The sequence below is a fragment of the Mesocricetus auratus genome, unplaced genomic scaffold (genome assembly GCF_017639785.1).
Source record: "Mesocricetus auratus isolate SY011 unplaced genomic scaffold, BCM_Maur_2.0 Super-Scaffold_100013, whole genome shotgun sequence".
NCBI lineage: Eukaryota > Metazoa > Chordata > Mammalia > Rodentia > Cricetidae > Mesocricetus > Mesocricetus auratus.
In genome coordinates this window covers 63,893,550-63,917,958 of record NW_024429196.1, presented here as the reverse complement: position 1 = coordinate 63,917,958, position 24,409 = coordinate 63,893,550, and the positions used below count along the sequence as shown (strand labels likewise).

Sequence of the window (24,409 nt, the reverse complement as noted above, 5' to 3'; positions counted from 1 at the left end):
AATATTCTGTTATGTCTTTTTGGCCAATTATGATTCTGTCTTCCAGATCCAACTCACAAAAATACCTCTCCCAAACTTACTTGGCTCACTGTATTGCGCCTTCCCCATTATACAGAGACCACATTACATTAACAGTAACAGCAGTGATGGCGGTGACAGACATGTGAGTCAAGCTCAGATCAAGTCAATCTTATCTGAAATGCTTGGAACTATTAATATTTCAATATAGATTGTTCCATAGTTTAGAATATGAACACACAAATGTATTGGGATGGGACCCAAGTACAAACATGAAATTAATTCATGCTTCATATGGAGAAGGAAAATAATATCATAAATTTTTGTAAAGATTTGTTTTAAAATTATGAATGTGTATGTGTGTGGCTATTGCATGTGTGTACAGGTGCCCTCTGAGGCCGGAGGCATTGGATTCCCCCTGAAGTTGGAGTTCCAGGTAGTTCTGAGACGCCTGATGTGAGTGCAGGGAATCTAACTTGTGTCCCCTGCGAGGGCTGTATGCTCTTCTAACTGATGAGTGAACCCCAGCACACTTTGAGAGATTTTAAATAACATTGACCGTGAAGCACGGTTCTTACACAAATGAACCAGCAGGCAGGGTCACTCATGGTCACACATCTGCTCGAGGAATGTTGCATTTTCAAACATTTCAGATTTTAGAGGCTTAGATGAAGAATATTTCACCTACGTCATGCTTACTAACCATATGCCAGATACCATTGTTCTAAGAGATTTTCATACAATAACCAACTTAATCACTACCTCCTGTTTAAGTGACTGTCTCCTTCCAGAGAGCAGGTTTAGCTTACGGCATCTTTACCACCTTGTTCAGTTCCCTGCCTGTATGACAGAAGGAGCAAAACATTATTTTTCACATACTTCTCTTGTTAGCTAGGATTACTGACACCACTTTTTAAGGTAAAAAGTCTTGTGTGTGCAAGCGCGCGCACGTGTGTGTGTGTATGTGTGTGTGTGTGTGTGTGATGTGAGGGAGGGGGAGGTATGTGTACCACAGAACAGGTGTGGAAGTCAAAGAACCACTTTGCAGAGTCAGTTTTCTCCTTCCACCTTTATGTGGGTTCTGGTGATCGAACTTGGGTCTTCAAGCTTGCATGGTGGGGTGGCAAGTGCCTTTACTCACTGAGTCATTCTGCCCACCCTCAAACCTTTAAATTTTAAATTTCCCAAATATTATTGACTAATGCATAAAATAATATTGTTAAGGTATGAAAGAATACGTTTTTAAATGCAAAGTCCCCGTGGAGTAGAAGCAGCAAATGGCAGCCCACTTCCATCCCTCTGCTCCTGGCTCCAATTGCAGAGCAGCTGGGTATGCTCCTTCCTCGTCTCTGAAGCAGAGCAGCTGTGCAAACTCCTTTGCTGGGTTGGAGCTCTGCTGTGTCTGTGTCTGCTGCCTGCGGCTTCATCTTCCCTGAGATATGATGGATCTGAAGGGAACTCACTCTCAGGAAGGGAGAACAAACACGCTTGTTTTTACACATTCAAGCAAACACCTTTTTTTCAATGGATAGTAAAATATGAAATAAAATCCAAACAGAAAAAACCTGGCTATGCCAGCAACTGATGTTAAAGTAATTTACATATGGATATTGAAAGAAACTGGCTTGAGCATTTAATTTTTTTTAAAAAAGTGTTTTTCTTTCAAGATACCAGCTTCTCAAAGTTGTATCTCATGGCCTCAATGGAAGGTTTGGGAAAGGCTCGTTTCGAAGCCTCCCCTTCAGAGCTCAGGCACTGAGGGTCTTTGATGGAGTCTCCCTGTAAACAAGTGCCCAGAAAGAGATTACTCATGTCAATGGGGCCACACTCTGCAAGCGTGCCCCAAATGACAGAACCTAAACTTCTTGAACTAAAAATGTTAAGATGCATGACACTATCAAAGCGATGGCAGCTTTAGCAAAATGTACAACCCTCTCCTTAATGTTTCATTTTTCAGTCTGCAAGATGGGATGAATCAACCTGTCACATGACCTGTGAACATTGGTAAGATATGGAAACTGGGTGGCATGGCCAGTAGACATGAAATTCTTGTTGCTACCACCATCATCACTGCTGAGCATTTCCTACATGAAGCCCCTCTTTTCAAGGCTGGCCTAGGACACTCACAGGTCCTGAAACTCCCCGCATCCAAGTACTTCACCACAGTTCACGTCTCCTGACTTGTTACAGATGCTGTTTGCAGTGGGCAACTGTGATCAAATCAAACCACACTGTGCATGGCCATTTCCACGTCCATCTTACGGCCTTAGGAACTGAGCCTGGTACATAGTAGACGCTCAGTATTGTTTCGTTTTGCTTCTCATCATGTCTACAAGTCGGTGGGAAGATGTGTCACATGACATCCATCTTCTCTCCCACTAATGAGGTTCAAATCAAAGTGTATCTAAACAGGCTTGAGAGTCATCCTCTAAGACATCTTCTTTCTCAATTCGGTCCCCCGATAGGTGATGTGAGATTTCTCCACAACTTCGCTGAGTTGGTTGACTTCTGCTACAAGCTGTGGGTGGAGCCAACTGGTGAAATCACTATTGGCAGAGAACTCAGAAAACCTGGGCTCTAATTCCAACTCCACCATCAAGAACTCTCCCCAAGACATTCAACACTCCCCAGTCTCAGTTTTCTGATGAGTAGAAAGGCTATATGAACTATCATACAGGTTTAGTGCTGGGAGTAAATAGGTTACTATATGCAGCCTTACTGTTAGGCACTGAGGGAACAAGAGGGCTACAGGCCAGTCTGAGGCCTGAGTTGACATAGGGCTGAGTCACCTCTGGAAAAGGAGTATTTTCCCTAAGGCAGGTTTGCCTAATTTTACAAGGTCTCCATACCAGTGAGCAGAGGGTCTATGATAAGAGACCCCCAGTGAAGTCCTTGGTGTGCCATAGGAATTCACCAGTGGAGCCCACAATGCCTTTCCTGCCTCACGCACAGTTTGAAGGTCAGCTACTATATGACCTTGCTCTGGGGAAATGCATCATTTGAGCGTTCCTATGAGAGACTCTTGTCATGCCTCTGAAAATCTACCAATACCGAGTTCTCCAGCCCGAGGTGCGACAATGGGAGTCAAGTAGGTCCTTGAAGGTGCAGTGTGCACTCTCTTCAGCAAGTGGGAGGAAGTCTTGGTAGGGACTGGAAAGAGGAGCTGTCATCTATGATCCAGTGTGTGGCTCTAAAGTACATTGAACTTAGGCTATAAAAAGCTAGTGGGACAGAATTAGGAACTGAGAGTTTGGACTTCAGCCTCATTAGCTGGAAAAACTCAGGGATAAAATTGCTTCTCATACCTGGATAGTCAAGCCCTTTGCATCTACTAATATGTGGCACCCATCCATTTTTCTGGAGGACACAGTCTGCCTCTGGCATTTATGATGACAGATCTGGGGCTGCTGGAAGATGCAGCACTGCTTGCTCCCTTGTTTCTGTAGCCAGACTGATTGAGATGCAGGGTATTCATAAAGCTGTCTCTGTTGATGGAGTAGGAGAAGCAAAAATGACCAGTTCCAGGAACATGGAAAATCAACCCAAACTGTGAGCATCACAGAGCCTTAAAACCCAAGAGGGTCATACTTCCAACACAACAGCTCTGGCTGACGAATTCAGACAAAGAAATGAAAATGGGAGGTAATTTCTGCCATCATTCCCTTGATAGAGGACTGCAGGCCATGAATGTGAACGAGTGGAGGCTAAATGAACCACATGGAATATCCCTAGTTCAAAAGCCTGAAAGGCTCACACGTCTGAAATACCCCACATCTGACCTCATGTGATGGACCAAAGTAAAAATGCATGTTCACTGAGAATACTGTACACAGTTACCGTCGAGCTATGCACACCAGGGATATACGGGAGAAATGAATTTTGTGACTCTACTTGGACTGCATCACCAAGATGAGAATATTACAAAATCTCAAACAGATCCCCATATCTGAAGCGCTCCTGGTCCCAAGTGTTTCAAAGAAAGGGCATCCAAGCCATCTACTGCCAGCCTCTACTCTCACAGCTGCCAGTGAACTTTTAAGTTGGCACCTATAAGTAATGATGTGTAACAAGTGAGGTGTGAGCAGGGTGACAGCAGCTCTTGGTCCCTAATGCATAAAGGTGTTGGGAGCACTTCTCAGTCATTTGTCACCTGGTTTCACAATGTTACGTGCTCTGATTTCTTCTCAGAGATACAGGTTTTCTTCCCCAAGACATAAGAGACACCTAACACTTAGGACCTAAATTATAGTACTGCATCGGAGTCCCCCTTGCCTGAAGGAGAGAGCTCACAGGAACATCACCAATTCCTTCAGCACAGAAGCCTACCACAGGGACTTTGTGGTAGCCTGGAGTCTTGCTTTTGTCTAAGGGAGAATGTTCTGTCTGACCCCTTGTAAGGACCATTGATGCAGAGGGAGGTGCCTCACATCCAATGTCCTACATCAGGTCAAAATATGGTAACTATAGCATGCATCAGACATTTGTGAATAATACATCCAGAAACCTTCCTGAATCCTGAAACTGAAGGCCATCACAGCAGACAACAACAATAGCAGATATATTTGGTTTGACCCCTTTCAATAGGTGAACACTTTCATTCTCAAATTTACTTTCCCCAATACCATCTCTGGAAGATGTCAATTAGGACGGTATCTCATTGAAAAGAACTGATGGGTAGCAGGGAAGGGTCATTCACCCACTGAGCCATTCAGGCATGTCACCCTTACAGGGTACGCAATTCAATTAGATTCTCCAAGAATTACCACTGAAATAAAGGCAATCATGCCAACTGATGCATGCTGAGAAGGTGTGTAATTCTTCTGCTAGACATTACAAATCACCTATATAAAGGCACATGATACGATTCATTTTTTATAACAATGAATGAGGGCTATCATGGGCAGGGAGAGTTTGATAGAGAGTGTCATGTCTCTGAACCTTCTCCAGTATAGCAAACATCATAGGAGAGATACAGAGGTGGACAGAAGGAAGGGAATTTCCCTTCATGGTGGGTTGATACAGATAAGAACTGAGAGGGAATTTGATGAAAACCACAGTCATTAGGATGAGCAAAACTACATCCATCTCTTCACAGAACACTAGAAACAGAAGATGCAGTCATGGAGAACAGACCTTTAAATTTAGAGAAGATAGAAGAAAATACTACACAGAGAATGTAGGATCTACTATAAGGGCGGGTATGCACGGAGAACACATAAATTAGTTCAAATAATTGATTCAAATAGCTTTTATGTAAAAAAAATAAGAATGGCTTCCACTCATCTTTAGCCTTGACTCTCAGATTTAGTGCACTGATTCCTAAATGTCCTCAGCAACGGGGACCCCTTGTCTCTCCAGAGTAAGCATCAGTAGACACAGCACAGAACACAGCAAACTGAATTCTCACCTTTCATGAAACCTACCTCTTGGAAAGTTTTAAAATGTCCAAGAGAGCTGGGAAGCAAAGAGCTGCTGCTGGTGGGCAGGTTTAGGGAATGCCAGCTATTAAAACGGGCAGAATCTTCCTCGCTCAGATCAGTGGCACCTGCCTGTTTTTCTGTGCAAGCTGCAAGAGGCTCCCCACTAATCTTTTGGAACTCATCCCTGCTTGATTCACAGGCACCACTGGTAGAGAATTTCTTTCTAACAAGGTATTGTAACTTGCAGTACAGCGACCTTCAAGATGGGGTCCAGCTTACTGGATGCTGCATGGTTTGAGATGTGAGTTGCAAAAGCTGGACCAGCAAACTGGGAAACAGCTAGCAGCTGCTGCTGAAGACTGCCATTGTTGTACGGAAAGTCGTGTGATCCCAGAATGGGCTCTAGTGGGAGAGGTGAGGGATCTGAGGCATGTGTACCCTCTGATAACCCTTGAAGAATAAGTAAGTCCATCTTTTCCTGGGTCTCCTTCACTGAAAACAAAAATCTGCTTACATATACTGTCTGTCACCTGAGCGTCAGAGTCAGAACTGTGGAACAGTCATGGACTGTGGAACAAGAGGTTGTGTGAATCTAAGATGGAAACTCTCCTTTTTAAAAGATAATGTTCGTTTCCCTCCCACCACAGTCTGTCGGGAGAACATGCAGATGTCCTAGCTTTCCCCTATGTTCGTACTGATACAGGAGAGTCTGTGCAGCTACTTAGTGTACTATATGAGGGGGAAATTTGGGCCCTTAGAGTGGGGAGGTATAAATTTTGAGTAGAGAATATATCAAAAACCTGGGTTTTAAGCTTATTTAGGCTTCATTTTAAACTTTATTTTTATACCAGTTGTCTCACTTAATTTGGTAGCTTCAAAAAGAGATTCAAATCTGTGCCCGGCGCTGGGGACTCAGTGTACATACGGCTTGTGCTGGCCAGAGTGCCAGTCTTGTTAGGAAGGAACTGCAGCACCAGGAATTATTTTCCTTGTCAGTCTTGACCCACAGATGTCACCACCCCTAGTTACTTGTCACCAGGTGCTGATTGGAAGCTTCTGAAGCGATGCAGAACGGCTTCATTATCTTTGCCATGTAACTTAAGCATAGTATAAACAAAGTGAAAGTCGGAAAAATTGTCAAGGAGAACCAGTGTCGCAGACAGACACACTAACTTTTGTTCAGTGCTAAATATACACCCAATATACATCCATCTAATGGCTTCAGGGTCCATCTTAACTATATAGCTTCCAGGGGACATGCCGAGCTGAAGTCAAGTGATGGCACTCAGCTGAGAACTCACAAAGGATGCCCGTCCTCTCACAAAGCCCTTTTGGTACTCAAGGCTCCTGGCTTCCCTACAACTCTGCTTTTCAACTCCGACTTTCTTTTTGCTTTTGTTTTTCAAGAGTGTTCTCTGTGTAGCACTGACTGGTCTGAAACTCATAGAGATCCACCTGCCTCTGCCTCCTGAATGCTGGGATTAAAGACATGTACCACCACTGTCCAACTTTCAGTGCTACTCTACCAGAATCCTACATTCCTGCACCAAAGGACTATTTGCTATTTCTTGGGTATAATGGCATAATACTCCTCATACGCATGTTCCTGGGGCCTGTGATTCTTTGGGGTGTGTGTGTAGGGGAGTGTTTCGAGACAGGGTTTCTCTGTGTAGCCCTGGCTGTGTAGCTCTGTAGACCAGGCTAGCCTAAAATGCACAAAGATCTGCCTGCCTCTGCTTCTTGTTTTCCTCTAATACACACCTGCCATCACTATACTCTTCAAGGTTGTCTTATATATAGTCTCCACATAAAGCATTTCTCCATAGCTTTTACCACCTGCAGATCCGAAGGCTATCAGTCTTAACATCTTTTTAAAACATGATATGAAGGCTTAGTAAAACATTCCACATATGGTGGGAAGTCCTGAATTAATGGCATCTCCAAACTAATAGTGCCTCTCCCCAACACACACACACACACACACACACACACACACACACACACACACAGAGGAGAGGTGGGGAGGGAGGGAAGGAGGGAGAGAGAGAGAGAGAGAGAGAGAGAGAGAGAGAGAGAGAGAGAGAGAGAGAGAGAGAGAGAGAGAGAGAATCACTCATTTTCAGAAAAGACCAAGATTAGAAAAACAGAGAAACAGGTATAATGAAGTGAACCCAGGTAACATATCCATTACTTGCACTTTTATTCTAAGCTTTCTGTCATTTATGAGTTTGGACATATTAGAACCTTTTCAGCTGAGGAGGCCAGCCTATGCTTAGAGCTAACCAGCGCTCATCCTGAGCTTTTTGACATGAGCATGCAACATGGGATAGCCTAAGTGACAGATTACCTCTCCCTGGCATGTACATTGTAGGGTACAGTGGTATCCCTTTGCTGTAACCATCCCTGGCAGGTGCCAGGCAACCTTATTTGGTGTACAGCTTGCTGAGATTTTTCACTCTAGCCAATTCAGACAGTTTACTTTATCCTGCTCCCCTTTCTGCAGAGATGCCACAGAGGCTCTCTCCTGTTCCTGCCTAACCACCCTTAGGTTCCCCTCATAGCCATATATGGGGAGCCTAGCCTCTGTCTCTAGGGCTGTAAGGATAATACACTTGCATTTCCCACTTGTGCCTGCTCTTGACCTAAAAGAACATAGAATACTTCAAAGTATCAGTTACCAACAAGTGTAAACTCTCTGCTGCCATATAAGGCATCTGTGTTATGAGCAATTTTCATCTATTTACTGGGACAGATAAACCCCAAGTTCACAACATCCTGATCTTTGGAAGGTGAAGGCAGAGAGAGAACTACACACTAGTGTGGGACGGGAGAGGGGGATGAGGAGGGTGGGGTAGAATGTCAGATAGAGAACAGGGTGGGGAGCAGACGAGAATATAAATCTGAGAGCAACACCGCAATGAAATGAAGTCACATATCCAAATATGACTGTAGAGCCATGAAGGTGTCCACAGAATCACAGAGACTGCTATAAAGAGGAACGCTGGCTTCGATTTAACCATCATTGCATCTATTCTCATTAGACATGCTTAAGTGCTGGCACTGGAAAATTCTACAGGGCACAGATGTTGTTTGTTAGGCAAAATTGTCATTGCAGACACTATGATATATTGAAATTTGCAATCACTTAAGTTAGCCAAGAGTACAGTCACTTCTTGGTGAACATTAGGGATTCTTGCTATACCCACACCAGCAGATGCTCAGATGCCTTACATCAAATGGCTAGTATGTGCACATAGGCTACACACACTTCCGATATACTTCTAATAACCTACAGGTTACTTACAGTGCCTAACACACTGGGGATGTCATGGAAGTACTACAGTGACTACTATAAGCTTATATTTGTATTATTTTTTAATTGTTGCTATTTGACTTTGAATTTCAACCTTCAAAATTATGAAAAATAAATTTATTTTTAAAAGATTTCTTAAAATTTATTTAGTGTGTGTGAGTGTTCTGTCTGTATGCATGCATGTGTGCCATGTTCATGTCTGGTGTGGTCAGAAGAGGGTGACAGATCCCTGAAATTGCAGTTGCAGATAGTTGATCCTATGCATAAGTAATACATGTTCTTACCCACTGAGCCATCTCTCCAGACCTGCAAAATTAATTTTTGCTGCATAGGACCATCTAGTCTATATTAATTATGATGGCAGCCTGAGCAGGCTAATGTAAGTTATGAAAAGAAGCAGCTCTTATAATTACAAATTGGATGTAAACACACAAAAATTAGAAACCAAGAAAGCTGGTGATTTACCAGCTGTGTAACCACAATCAATATCTTCATATTTTTTGGTCATCTTCTGTGACAAGGAGGTAGGAATGAGACTGATTTGTACCTCAAGGTCTGAATGGTACCTAGTAACGTTCTCAAGCAACCATATTGCTTGCTAGCTGCCCAGTTGCTACCCAGACGTGGTGGTCAGGTCACGAATCTGTGACGCCATGAATTATTCTTTATTCATTTCCCACATATGGGGTGCCTGCTCCTCACAGGTTGCTCATTCAGAAGGTATTGGTCAGTCATGGAATGTTTAACATGTAGATCCCAGGTAAGGATACTTAGGGAGGCAACTGGTGGAGCCTTGGAAAGGTGGGAGACAGGGTCCCTGGGGGCAGCATCCATCCTTCCAGTTAGAACCCATTTTGAGACTCATTCACCTTGGATCACATCCACAACACAGGCAACCCCACTGGATGCAGGCAAGACTCCAATGCCCAGCAACTCCCAACCCTGTTTCATGTGCTGCTAGGCAGGCTGGTGATGAGATGAAGAGGAGGAGGAGGGAGAGGACAACAAGAACACAGAAAGAACGAGGGCTGCTCTCCACGCGACTGAAGAACTGAGAGTTGTATGATATACATTCCCCAAGTCCACTGTGGTTTTCCTGATGAAGTGGAAGTGAATCCTACAGGAGAGAGAGTTCTGCACGCCACTTTCTGATTGGGAAGTTGGATACTGCTTCTGTTCAGGCTACATTTCCTCCACCTACCCACTTTTTAAAATCATGCTTGGTGTCTTTCAATGGTCCAGCATTTTCTTTCAAACACAGAGAACAAAAGTGAGAATACACTAGCCACTCATGAGTCTTAATTTAGAGCTCTGGAATTCATAGTTGATTAATTCCTTCTGACATGGCCCAGATGTCTCTAGAGCAATTAGTAACAGAATGGGGTTAGCAGAGCTCTTCATGGTGATGCAGATTCATTATGACTGATTGCTCATTTATGAAAATTAAGCAAGTCTAACGGAGTTTAGACCCAAAAGGGTGGCCCTAGCTTGACAGTCCCTAGACACCAACACCTCTCCCAATCTTATCTTTACCATATTTAGGAGACAACCACACACAAGAAAAGGCTGCAATGTATTTTTATGCATTTGCTACAAGTTATGCAGTGCTAATGCTTACAAACCATATAGATCACGCAGAGAGATCTTTGGTCCCTCGTGCACTGGCTCCTATGCACAGCTGGCCCACTCAAGCTCCTGAGCTCACAATGATCACGCAGAGAGATCTTTGGTCCCTCGTGCACTGGCTCCTATGCACAGCTGGCCCACTCAAGCTCCTGAGCTCACAATGAGGCTGCCATGTTATTTCCTCTACTAGATAACTAAATAGAGTATGTTGTGCATTAAAATTTCTATAGCTATTCTTGCCTATCTTTCTTCCTTTGCCAGTGGATTCTTGCCAGGTTGTAAGAGAAGTTTTCCTGGCTCAGACAATTCCTTTCAATGCTACTAGTAATTCTGAGGTGCATAGCCCCCAGTTAACTTTGTTGGCTTCTGACATACACCTTCAACCTTTTCCTATATATGTTTATTCTACATAGTGACCCAGGAAGGGTTTTTTTTTGTTTTGTTTTGTTTTTCTTAAGACTGGGCCTCACTATATAGTCCTGGCTGGCCTGAAACTTTCTACATACACCAAGCTAGCCTAAGTTCAGAGAGATCTTCCTGCCTCTGCCTTCTAAGTGCTGGGATTAAAGGCATATGCCACCCACCATGCCTGTCCTCCAGGAAGATGATTATTTTTGTTTTATTTTATTTTTTTTGTTTTGGCTTGGTTTGGTTTTTCAAGATGGGGTTTCTCTGTGGCTTTGGAGGTTGTTCTGGAACTAGCTCTTGTAGACCAGGCTGGTCTCAAACTCACAAAGATCTGCCTGTTTCTGCCTCCCTAGTGCTGGGATTAAAGGCGTGTGCCACTCCACTACCCACCGGCCTAGGAAGATGATTTAAAGGCTCATTGCATCATAGCATCCAAAAACCTACAACCTTGCTATTCTAGGGAGTAAAATACAAATCTTTGCTGCCAACTACCCAGTGAACCCTGTCTCTAGGTGGTTGTGGTTTTAATTAAACCCTTAATGGTGTCTTTATCCCAGTTGAGCCACTGAAGTGACCTTTCCCAGAGTCTTCTTCCAGGGAATCCCTTCCCCAATTTTCTAAAAATGTCCATTATGTGAATGCCAACAGGGCTTCAGTCTTCTTCAGGGACTTTTTGTGAGGCTGCACTGAACCATGGCTCTTCTCCAAACGGCATTTGTTCGAGCACTCTAATACAGTCACTCCTTGGTTTCTGTAGAAGCTTGGCTTAAGGCTTCCGTAGACACCCAAATCCATGCATGTTCAAGTCCCTTCTACAAAACAGCACATGGTATTTGCATAGACCCTACACATACCTCCCCTATACTTTAAATATACTGCCTAATTCAATGATTATATCATAATGGCGAAATGCAATTTCATTACACACCCAACTCCATACCTGTGCATACACTCACTAACCACACAGAGTGAAGGTACCTTAGTAATGCAGAAATATTAAACTACACAAAATAGGGATGTCCTATGATATTTTATTGAAAGAGAAATCACTTACGTGAAAAGTCAAGAAAGTCGAGAACCAAAGGTCTGCACACTGCTCTCCAGGAGGAAACCGGAACCCAAAGAGAGTGAGTCCCCCCCCAACTCTGTTTATCCCCTGTATGTTCTGCATAACCATGAACACACCCACACGGGAGTGGTCAGCGGTATGGATATGTAAAATCTCTCCTTACTCCTTAGTACCTCTGCTAAGCCTGTACTTCCTCAACATAGCTCAGGCTATATAGGTTTCATATAGCTCAGGCTGACCTTGGACTTGCTAAGTAATCAAAGGTGATATTGAGCTCCTGATCTCTGCTTCCACCTCTCAAGTGATGGAATTACAGGAATGTACCACCATGCCTAGCTTCTTTCTTTTTTAAGAGAACTGACAGTAAGCGAATGACATTAGTTTTAATTGCAGAAATATCCTAGACTTTAGATCAATAACTTACAAACATTTAAAGCCTTAACAGACTCATTATGAAGAAAGCAAAGCAGTTTTCTTCGCCTGTGTAAACATTTTGACGGGGATTCTAATTCACCCAGATGGGCAATAATCTTGAATCCATCACATAAATATAATGTACATATTTACAGATACACATATGACAGATAACACCGAAGGATCTTGGCATCTGGCTGGCAATTGCATATCAAATGCTTCTTGACACAGTGACATAAACTCTGGTCGTGATCTCATGTACCAACACACACATACAAATACCCAAACACCCCGTGGGGTCATCTTCCCAGAGATGCCCTATTCAGACTTCAGATAAAAAGAACCAGAGAGAGAAAAACTATCCCATGAAGGGAGGGAGGGGCTGTGCACCTCAGAAGATGGTGGACTTACCTGTTAAGTGGTTGGCAATCCGGGCAGTGGGTTTGGGAGGCAGGGCCGGGGGCTGCTTGAGAAGGGACAACTGCTTCACTGGGGTCTCCTCATGGTCTCCAGAGAAAGCAGCAGGTTTTTTGGGGGGCAGGAACAGAACTGGTTTGGCTGAAGGATCTTGGGACAGGAGGACTCCAGACTCACTGGCAGAGGGACTCTCTTGAGACACTGAGGGGACAACCACATGATACACAGGAGACATTACACAAACGCAGTGCTGGCCAGCCAGGGACACAGGACAGGGACACTGGCAGCCCAACAAGACAGCAGAGTGCCACCCGCTGTAGGCCATAATGGGCACACACAGAGAGAGCTAAAGCAAGGACAAGAAAAATCCAATAAAGCAGGTGGGATGAGGGGGGAGGGGCAGAAAGAGGAGGCAAAGGAAGAGAGGGGAGAGATGAAGAAAGAGCAAGAGGGCAAAGGGGCGGGGCAAGGGCATTTCTTCATGAAAAGGTCACCACTTCAAACTGAACCTGCATCATCCAGAGTCTACAGATGCTCTGCCATGTGACTCGGGAGACCATACGCACAACTAACAGGACCATGAGTAGCACGGGGAATTTGAGTCCCCTAAACTGAACATGAAGGGCCAGCACCTTTCCTTGGGTTCCTGAGTTCTTCCTTTGTTGAGGGAAGAGAGATGGACCACAAATTGGTGGTAAGTATTAGTGTTATCCACTGACTGGGTCTGCTCACTGGTCTCGGATACCAGGTGGCAGCCGGCAAGGTTGTCATTAGCAGGGTATGCACACAGGCTTTGGTGGTTGTCGCTCTAAGCTCTGGAGTGGTCAGGACTGAGAGCCAGGCTCTCAATGAGGACTCTAGCTCTGAGGACACATTCTTGCCCTGCCTGGCCCTATAAATTCTCACAAGGCAGAGGGTGTGCAAGGGTTACACCTTTTTATTTGTCCTATTCCTTCACTTCCTGCTTGCCAGACTTCTGGTTGTCGTCTTTACTTTTTCCCTTTTTTCCCCCCCCAGGGTCTCATACGTTCTAGGCTGGTTGACCTTGGACTTCCAGTTCTCCAGCTTCTCTCTCCTGAGTGCTGGGATTGCACAGCATGTACCACCCTGCCTTGGAACTAACTCGGTACTTGGTACTAGGGATTGACCCCAGGTCATCGTGCATCCTAGGCAAGCACCATAACACCCAAGTCACATCGTAGCTCCCACTGTCTTGTTTCAACTCTCCCCCATCTCTTTACTTGGACCTGACTCTTCTTTTTCCCCCACAGGAGCCTCCTGATAGGTTCCTTTGCTGAGTTGCCATGAGGTGGCAGCCTACTGCTTCCTGCTGTGCTGGCAACCTGGGTAATATCCGTAAAACCCTGGGACTTGGCTGGGGTGGTAGATTTCGCTAGAAGAGGCTAACTGCAGATTCTAGTGGTACGAGGGAAGTTGAGTTGAAAATTGAAAATTCAGTGTTTTTGTTGGGAAAACTTCTAAAGGCAAAATAGAGTTCAACTGTTTGTCCCCCTGCCTTCCACAACTGCCAAAGGAGACAGTTTATAAAGATTCTTCCACTTTCTTGTCTTCCTTCTCCCATGGAGAAAGTAATGTCTACATAGCAGCACAGCCCTGCAAAGAACCCTTGACATGCTGAGTTTTCTTCACCTCAAGGGACATTGTTCTAATCAGCGCTCAACAATAGCTGGCCAGGCACTGTCGTGAAGCGTGAGAACCGACTTGGGGAAAACTACCTCTCTCCCCTGCTCTCACATGAATAAAGGGTGCATGAAGATGCTGCACCTGGCAGTACCAGGACTGTAGCCTGTCAACCACACCCCAGGTAGTCCCCGAGGCTCCTTCCCCAGCCCATCTGACAGGTGCTGCTACTCTCTGTTGGTAGGGACTCACCTTTGGGCTGGTAAGGAGGGCTCTGCACCTCCTGAGAGAGGCAGATTGGCCACTGGGGTGACAGTGGGCCAAAGGGGGGGCAATAATAAGAAGGCATGCAAACTCATCTACAGGCAGGCTCCAGCTTAGCTGGGAAATTGTATACAGTTTAACAAATACATTGATTGGCTATATCCAGTAAATTTACTAAACTGATATAATCACTGATGAGTCTGTTAGGACTAGAAATTAAATAGTGTAGCCAGGCCTTTGGGACAAAAGGATTAGATAGGTTGAGAGAGGAATGGGATTCTTTTGATTTGTCTTAATGAAGATGATGTTAGAAAACAAGCACTACTTTACACCATCAATATTATAAGATAAGTTATAATACCTTTAAAGTGACTTCAGTCACAAAAGTGCTTTTTACAAACTATAAAACATTATGTGAAAATAGCATCCACATTTTCTTAGACTCAGTTATGTACATAAAACTATGACACTAGTTTCTCTCACATATAAAGCTTAAAATGGGTATCCCAAGTCCTACCAGGAGACTGTAACATCCTGGAGACCCACCCCATGCCTCTGTCAGGTTATTACCTGGTCCATCCATGATATCTGAAGCTTGGAGCACCTCAAATGAGCAAGGGTCCCTGGGCATTGGTACAGGCTCCATTTCTGACAGGGCAGGCAAAGACAGTTGGCTGGAACTCAGGGACTGTCCATTCTCCAGGGAGTCGTCTTCATTTGAAATGGAGAGCTCTCCATCTGTGGGTGAGAAGAAGATGGTAGGATCAGACAAGGTGTGTCGTCATGGTAACACTCAAGGCTGCTAACAAGTCTAGGTGCTCTGAACCATCTTTATCAAGGTCAGTATCTGCACTTGACAGCAGCTCTTTGATTTTAAAAGATGCACCTTTAGAGAGAGCCCATATGTTTCTGGAAAGTACTTTTCAGCCATTCACAGCAACTTGTCTGTTTTCTTTCCATCCTTTCCATCCCAGTTCATCTTGTGTTCTATGTGTGTAAGTATTTTTCCATTTAGAAGGCTTACTGAATTTTTAAATTATATGTAGTTGCATCTATACGTAGTATGGTGGTTTGAAAGAAAATGGCTCCCAAAGGGAATGGTACGAATGGGAAGTGTGGTCTTACTGGAGTAGGTGTGGTCTTGTTGGAGGAAGTATGTCACTGTGGAGGCAGGTTTTGAGGTATCATATATGCTCAAGCCACACCCAGTGTGACAGTTCACTTCCTGTTGCTTGCAAGATATAGAACTCTCAGCTACCTCCCCAGCACCATGTCTTCCCGCCCACCACCATGTCCCACCATGATGATAATAGACTGAGCCTCCTAACTGTAAGTGAGCCTCCACAATTAAATCTTTTCCTTTATAAGAGTTGCTGTGGTCATGTGTCTCTTCATAGCAAAGAAACCCTAATTAAGACATGCGAGCATGTGCATGTGAGTAGAGGTGTTCTATGAGGCCAGAACATGGTATCATGACATGAGCTGTACCTCTCTGCAGCTGTGGTAAGAGCTGTAAGCCTCCCAGTGCAGTTGCTGAGAACTGAAATCAGGTTTTCTATGAGCTCTTAGCCATCAAGCCTCTCTCTAGCCCTGACTTTTTTCTTAATAAAAGTGAATGAAAATTGCTTTTTCCTTTTAATTTTTAAAATCTGTAGAAATTTAGCAGGCCATGGAGACAGAAAGAGCTAAGACTGCGAATTTATACATTAGGGAACAAACATTGCCAAGGCTATTGGTGGCTTTCTACAAACTGACAGTAAGGCCCTATTGGTAAGGACAACACCTATACAAATCATTGGACATGGAGAAGCCAAGTTGGTGCCTACCTAGAGCCTTCACCTCCATTGGATAGTATTTGTGGTATTGGAAATGCATGCTACCAAAGGAAAAAGGTAAACACCAACCCAGCTAAAAAAGTCCTTCAATCTATAATGGTGACCTTCCCGTAAGACACGCTGAAGCAATAGTGGCACAAAGCTTGTGGGAGAAACCATCCAAAATCTGATTTGAGATAAGGCCAACTCCAAGAGATAGAACCCATACCCAGTGCTACTTGGGTGGTCAAGAACATGAGACTAGATAAGCCAGGGCCTAGGGAAAAACCAGATACTATTGTTCTGCTAAAGGAACGTAGCAATAAAATGATTTGTAATAACTTTCTGCTGTATGGATAGATCTGACTCTCATTCAGTCATTATCAGAGACAGTTCCTCCTGCAGCAGATGGAAGCAAATACAGAGACCACAGCCAGACAATATATGGAAAGTGAGAGATCACTGAACACTAGCCCTAAAAGGATGTTACCATCAAATCCTTCTTCTCAGAGCTTAGGGAACACTTTGGAAGAGGAGGCAGGAATAGTATAAGAGCCAGAGGAGATGGAGGACACCAAGGTATCTAGACCTTATAAATAGAACAGGACTGACACACATATGAACTCACAGAGACTGAGATAGTGTGCACAGGGCCTGCACAGGTCTGCACCAGATGTGGTCCTAGAGCAGAAAGACATGGACACACGCTTCCATCCCTGACACAGAAACCATGTCCAATTGATTGCCACTTGGAAATGAAAGATTTAAGCTTTGTTCAAGGAAATCTCACTTAGAGAAACAAACCACTCATAAGGGTAGGCTCCATGCCCACTAGTAGGTGGCCAACACAGTACTCATTTGCATCTTATGAGGATTTGTCTCATAAAGCTGTTGGGGCATTTTCCCCTCCTCAACTTCTAGTTTGAGGTTTTTAATGGGCTTTCTGTGTGTGTGCAAGTGTGTGTCTCTGTGTCTATATGTGTTTCTTGGGCTTTCTCTTTGCCTCTCTTTGTTGTCTGGTTGTTTTGTCATATTCCAATTTGTGTGCTCTTGATTTATTTTATTTTTATTCCTTAGATACCTATTTTATTTTATTTTCTAACTAGAGACATAAAGGTATTAATTCAGGTGGGAGAAGAATATATTGTGTGAAAAATAAGAACAAAGCCAAAACCAAAATCCAAAAAACATTAGGAAACAAAGAAGCAGTGAGGACATGCAACTCCAGGTCCAAAGAAGATCATTCATCTCTTTACTTCTGTCCTCACCCAATTCTTGAGGTGAGTAAGTATTAAAGAAAATCTATAATCCCTACCTAAGAGGCTGTGGCAGCCCAAGGCAGCTGGGAAGTGCCAGAATCCTTTTGGTGCCAACCACCAACCATGTCAGCTTTGATTTGCATGAAGCTCAGTCCCTCAAAGGGTAGATTTGAGGATGAAAGACTCCCATTCAATGGCCATTTGTTAAATCAACCCCCCTAGCATGATTTCATCTTCACCCAGGGAGTCTTAGATAGCTAAACATTAAAACCAAATTAATTTTTCAAGAGGATGTAAAGCTCTTTAAATCAGATGAATAAACACCCAGATGAAAGATAAAGCCGTGCCCACTCAGGAACAGAGCCCTGCAAAACAGCGAGCTGACTTAAAACTGAAGAGAGTTGTAGAAATAAAGGCGATCTGAAACCGAGGTGAGTCTTGCCTTCCACTATATTCCTCTCGATGTTTTGATTTTGTACATCTATGATATCTGATAGCACTGAAATCTTTCACACCACCCCATTAGAACTGCTCAAGTAATTTATTAAGCCATCAGGCTGTAAGTAGTACATGGTTCAAGGACCTATAGTGTTTGATATGGATTATCTATAAACACTAATATATTCATTGAGGCAGACAGTCACACACAATCACACAAAATACTGGCCTTTGAAGGTTAGGTTGGATCTCTTTATCTTCTTTTCATTCAACCTTTCTGCACACCCTAAATAGTAGCAGATGTTATCATCATGGAGATGAAAGACACAGTAACTACTTGTTAAGAACACAAGATCAGGGCAAGACCTTAAAGCCAATGCTGTGGAGATTACAGCTGAACTGCAAAGCTGCAGGGGTGTGGAGAGCTGTGCTGTGTTAATGTGACCTTACAGTACCCCCAGTCATCTCAACATGCTTCTATTTACCACTTCCAAATTGCTATCCTGGGAAGTTGCTCTGCTGATTAGTGGGATGATGACATGGTGTCATTTGGTTTGGACACATCTCCGGGAGGCCACTGTGATTCTTGATGTTCATGGCCCTTGAGTATACTCATGGCTCTTGAGAAGACAATCCAAAGAGGATAGGGTTTTAATGCAACCATTAAGTGTTGGATCACTGATGCTGTTGAATGATGGTTGCCTGATTTAAGAGTTGAGAGTACTGCACAGGTAACTCTGGGTCAAAAGATGCAGCTGCAGCTGGATTTCTCTGGTTTCATTACAGAAGCCAGTTTACATTCTTGCTAGGAAATTAGCTAACTGAGAAGCCTGTGGCTCCCATCTCTTGGGACGTCTTCGCTCTCTCCAACTGGGGCTCCTTGTGGATGAAAAAGGGCCTTTGCCAGGTTGCTAAGTCCCAAGTTACTTTGCAGAGGGATCAGTCTAGGGAATTTCATTGTTGTAACTAATAAGGACACGTTTCCATTGAAAAAAATTAAAAAGGGACAAAGAAATAAAAAATGTTGATGACACCCCTAGTCAGTACCTAAAAGAAACAGTGTCTTCTTTCTGTGAGTATTTTACATGACTGTAATCCTATTATGTTTCAAAATTTTGTGTGTTGGGTCTGGAGAGATGGCCCAGTGGTTAAGAGCACTGGGTGTTCTTCCAGAGGACCCAGGTTCAGTTCCCAGCAGTCATACAATGGCTAACAATAGTCTGTAACTCCCTCTTCTGGCATCTGTGGACACTTCATGCATGCAGGCAAACCACCAACACACATTAAAAAAACTTTAAAGAACTCTGTCTTGTTTTTCAATCTTACTATTATGATCTCAATAGCAATTATACTAGATATTTACTTAGCTTTCTCCCTCACATCCTTACCAAGTATTAAAAATTCCCAACTAATTGCTTAGCTTGAAGGTAGTAGTATAGTACATGATGTTGGCTGTACAATTTCCATTTAAATATACATTGTAAAATGTAATAATGAACATATTTAAGTCATAAAGGTATTTTAAGTGTTTTATACAATTATGAAAAATAGCTGAGACCATCTTATATAGAATTTTCTGCAATTAGAATTCTAATGTCTGATTTTTGTGAAGTTATCTAAAGACTTTTCTACTTTTACAGTTATCAGCAATTTTTAGAACAATACAGCTTAGTTTCCGGGAAGTTCTTCAATATCAACAATGTTAACTATATCAAATGAGCTACCTATCTAACCCTACTCCATATATTCATCTACTTACCTATTCACCCAGCATCTATCCATCTTTCCTTCCATCCATCCATCTATCCATCCATTTATCCATCCATCCATCCATCCACAAGTTTATCTACATAGAGACACATTTATATACAGATTTAGTAGAAATGAAAACTATTCAATAGACATGATCAATTCATTATCTTTTTCATGACCAAGGTGAGTAGTTATAGAAGTGAGAACCATTTTATTTGGATCAACTCATGTTGTTTGAGGAGTGAATATGGTAAAAATATACTGCATATATATGAGATTTTTCAAACAATAAATAAATATTATATTAAATAATTCATGCTGCTATTTCTTAAAGACGCAAATATTTCGTTATTACATTTTATAGCACATGCTAAAATGAAATAGTTCAACCAACATCATACACTATACTATCTTCAAGCCAAATAATTAGCTGGGAATTTTTAATGCTTGGTAGGGATGTAAGAGCAATCTGACTGTGACATCTATCACTCCATTGATCACCTAAGCTGATAGAGCTGATCTGGCTGACTAGGTGGATGTCCAGTTTCTCCCTCATCACTCTCCTGAAGTTACATATGCTCCACTCAGAGGATTGTCTTTCCTGAATAGAGGAGGACTAGTCTTCTTCATGTAGCTATGCTCCACTGCTAGAACCTCCAAACAAACTCAAGTTTTGTAAATTATAAGTTTAATTCCAAGACTATTTTTGTTCTCTGTGTATTCTTACTGTTAGTAAGCACTGCTTATTAAGTACCTTTACCAGCATTTTAAAATTGGCACTAACAGAACTCTCCTGATGTCCCACTCCCAAGAAGAATCATCCCTTCGCCATGACTAAGATGAGGCAGTTGGGTAATTTCCAGGTCATCATTATCTCACTTTATCATGGAAAAAATAGTGAACTGGCCATCAGAAATTATTCTGATGTTTTATATTGCCTTTTAAAGGTTTCTGCGCTTATGGTTATGGCATATGATAATCTACAGTCATATTTTTTAAGAGAACTAGCAAAATGTGACCAGGAGGATGTGGAAGGACACAAAGGATGGGGGGCATTTTGCACATGTGACAGGCTTGAGAATCACCATGGCAACAAACATTACATGTCTATGATCAAGATTAGGTTAACTGGGGTGGAAAGACCCACCCTAAATGTTCGAGGTACTGGTCCATGGGCCAGGTCTTGAACTGTATGAGAAGGAAGATTCTGATCAATTACATTTGTTCAAAGCTAAAGAAAACTGAACATTTATTTTCAGACAAATGTCACCATGGAGAATGGGTGACAGAAATTCAAGTACTCATGGGCATGGACATACCAACAGCTTCCACTTTAAAGAAAAGTTACTTGAACACTGGATCTTTTGCTTCCTAAAGGTACAAGGTTCATGGTCCTTTGGGATTTGAGATTTTAACTCCGAAAAATTTTAATAAAGTTAAACTCACTATGGAAGCTGATTTTCTTTCATTTCTCTTTTTCAAAATTGTGTGTGTGTGTGTGTGTGTGTGTGTGTGTGTGTGTGTGTTTGTGGTGTAGCCCTTGTCCTTGGACTAGTTCTATAGAACAGGCTGGACTCGAGCTCACAGAAATCCGCCCAACTCTGTCTCCCTAGTGCTGGTTTTAAGGAGTTTGGCACCACAGCAGAAGGTTGATTTTTCTAAGATAGAGAGTTATGGTTTATATGAAAACTTATGCTTACAAATGTAGTTCTAGTGGGATTAATGAATTCTTGTTCAATGAATTATGGTTGAATATGAGTGTGGAGAAGAACCATTATTGTTCATAAGAAATCATTGAATCACTCCTTCAATAAGTTTCATATGTATAAAAAATTTAAATATGAAACTTCAAACTAGAATTAAAAATAGAAAAAATAGAGCAGTAGAAGTATGTATGTATCTATGTATGCATTCAGGCTGCACCAAGGAAGCCAGATGGATAGTTTTGATGTAATCATACAATTTTCTGATTTTGAATTTATAAACTAGAATGCTGCAAAAAGAAGGAAAAAGGCAGAATACTGGGAAAATAAGAGCTAAATATAGCTGACCAAAGAACAATATATTCCAAGTAGGATGAATATTTGTGCAGGTAAATCAAAACTGAGTCCCAGGCATCACTTTGGAAATGTATAACCTTGCTGGGAATGAGATCAACGTGACTGAAATGACTGTGTGGGTGGTGCTGATGCAAGGCAGAGTGTTTGAAATAATGCCAATTTCAAGTGCGGGAATGGGGAACAACAGGCACAAGTTGACGATAGTGAGGTGAAAATGAAAGATGCACATAGAAGGCCAGAATTCTAAAGGGAACCTGGCACAACACAAGTGGAGTTTAATGACCATTAACTTTCCCCACTATGATGGTATCTATGTTTATTTTTTATTGCCTGAGTGCATTAGATATGGATGTATTTCACATGTGTATGTGGGTGCGGGTGTGTGATATGCATGTGGATGTCAGAGGTCAACTCCTTAGACACCCTATATCTTGTTTTATGAGACAGAGTCTCTCACTGGCCTGGGACCCTTGGGTAGAGGAAGCTGACTGGCTAGCAAGCTCTAGAGAATCTTCCTGTTGCTGCCTCTCTAGTAGTGGGATTTGCAAGTGTATACCACAGTGCACAGTCTTTTCGTGCAGGTCCTGGGCCTCAGCTCAGGTCCTCATGCTTTTTCTGGCAAGCACTTTGCTGACTTGGCTGTCTCCCCAGCCTATGCACACTTATCAGTATTCTAAGAATAGAGGAGGTTCTCATGTTGCTCTTGACAGACATCTAATGGTTGCTGGAGGAGGAAGAGTCAGTTTCCTTCAGGGGTTGTGGCCCATGGTAGGTTATCCATGCTCCAATGGGTGGTGATCAGGGATGTTTATGTTTCTGTATATGTTTCTCTTATTGGTTGATGAATAAAACACTGTTTGGCCAATAGAGGCAGGAAGATGAGTGGGACTAGAAGATGAGGAGAATTCTGGGAAAGATAGGCAGAGAGAGACCACAGAGGACACCATGTAGATGCCAAAGGAGAAACAGGTCCAGACATTCTCCAGTAAGCCAAGACCATGTGGAAACACATAGGAACATAGAAATGGGTTAATAATTAAGACAGCTAGCCAATAAGAAGTCGTAGCCATCGGCCAACAGTTTATAAATTAATGTAAGTTTTTGTGTGCTTATTTGGGGCTGAGGGCAGTAGGACCTAGTGGGAAAGAAACTCCAGCAACAGGGTGGTGCTGCACCTGTGAGCAAAGGGCAACAAAAATTAGACTTAGTGGGTTATAGAAACAAAAAAAGGGGAGGGAGAAGGGAGGAGATGAAGAAGCAGAAGAAGAAAGAAGAAGAAGAAGACATGAAGTTGGGAGATGTTAGTGGCTCATGAATAGTTAAAGAAGGGAAGTGGGGGTACATATCATGCAAATACATTATATTAGTATATGAAATTACCAAAGGAAAATGCCAATATAACCTGGAAAAAAGACACAAGACTATACATGGAGTCTTATTAGGAGCCTTATTAAGTTAAATGCAAAACTGAAATAAAAACACCCCCCAAACTTTTGTTAAAAAGGAAAACCCATTATTCATTCCTTTGGTTTCTGCCAGGAACAATTCTCCCTAAGTGTTCCTGTTTTTCACCTAGTTCCTGACTCTCCATAGAGTTAGTCCATCACTAAGATGAAGCCCCTGTTCCCTCACCATGGCCCACTGGGTATAGATTCAAGCTATGCTTTCCTTCTTTCTCTAGATTGTTGTTAATTCAAGGCTTGCTTTAGCATTTGCTGGGTGATTTGAGGTGTTTTGACCTGGGAGCAGGAGAGTGTCAAGTCCATCAGCTATGGACTTAAGGCTAGCTAGTACCAGTCATCAAGGTGAGACTCTACTTCTTGCTTATGTCATTTTTCAAATGGTTCACAGGCACAGGATGGGGAAGGGTGACTGCAGTGGGCCCCTTGACCTGAGCATTCTGGAAGGAGTATGTTTCATTGTAGGTGTCTTTTCTGTGAACCTCTAACGGTGACCACACCCTTTTGGGTGTGGCTTCAGGTAGACAGAAGCCGAGGGAGGGAAGCTTGAGGTGTGGCCAGCCTGGTCATGGACAGGATTGATAGATTGATAACTTTTTCTCGATTCTTTGGGTAGTGGTGCTTGGCCATTTTTAGTTGGTGGAGCAATTTGTCTGGCAAATTCTGATAGTGACCAAGACTCTGGCATGCTTACTAGTTGCATGACCCCTGAGTAGTCAGTGTCCCCCAACTTCTTAGAGGGACAAGCAGTGACCAGCCACCCCAGTTTGAGCAATAACAGGTCTGTGATTCCCTGTAGATGTCTGGGGCTGCATGCGTGCTATACTGACTGGCTCAGCATGTGCCTACCCTATGCTGGCAGGTGAGGGTAACCTGTTGAACCTCATTCATAATGGGGATTGCGGATTGCAATTATTCCCCATGAATGAAGAATTCCCAGTAAGTGCAGGTTATAAGCTTGCGTTGATTAAGTCCTTGCCCTTTGTACTCACTGCCTGTTGCTACTACCAACTGGGTGGTTTAGTGAGGCCCTTGG

General features: G+C 42.9%; 1 protein-coding gene across 10 annotated transcripts in view; it reads right to left on the bottom strand.

Annotated features, from left to right (window-relative positions):
• Positions 1-24,409, bottom strand: part of Phactr1 (phosphatase and actin regulator 1) — a 463,994-nt gene that overhangs the window by 67,707 nt on the left and 371,878 nt on the right. For 8 of the 10 annotated variants that reach the window (XM_013110659.3, XM_013110663.3, XM_013110661.3 and 5 more), the window contains 2 exons: positions 15,161-15,328; positions 12,680-12,886 (listed from right to left, as the gene is read on the bottom strand). In XM_013110659.3, the coding sequence (XP_012966113.1) occupies positions 12,680-12,886; positions 15,161-15,328 (375 nt within the window). The remainder of the gene's footprint in view (positions 1-12,679; positions 12,887-15,160; positions 15,329-24,409) is intronic. The other 2 variants (XM_013110665.3, XM_005066357.4) reach the window with 1 other exon arrangement.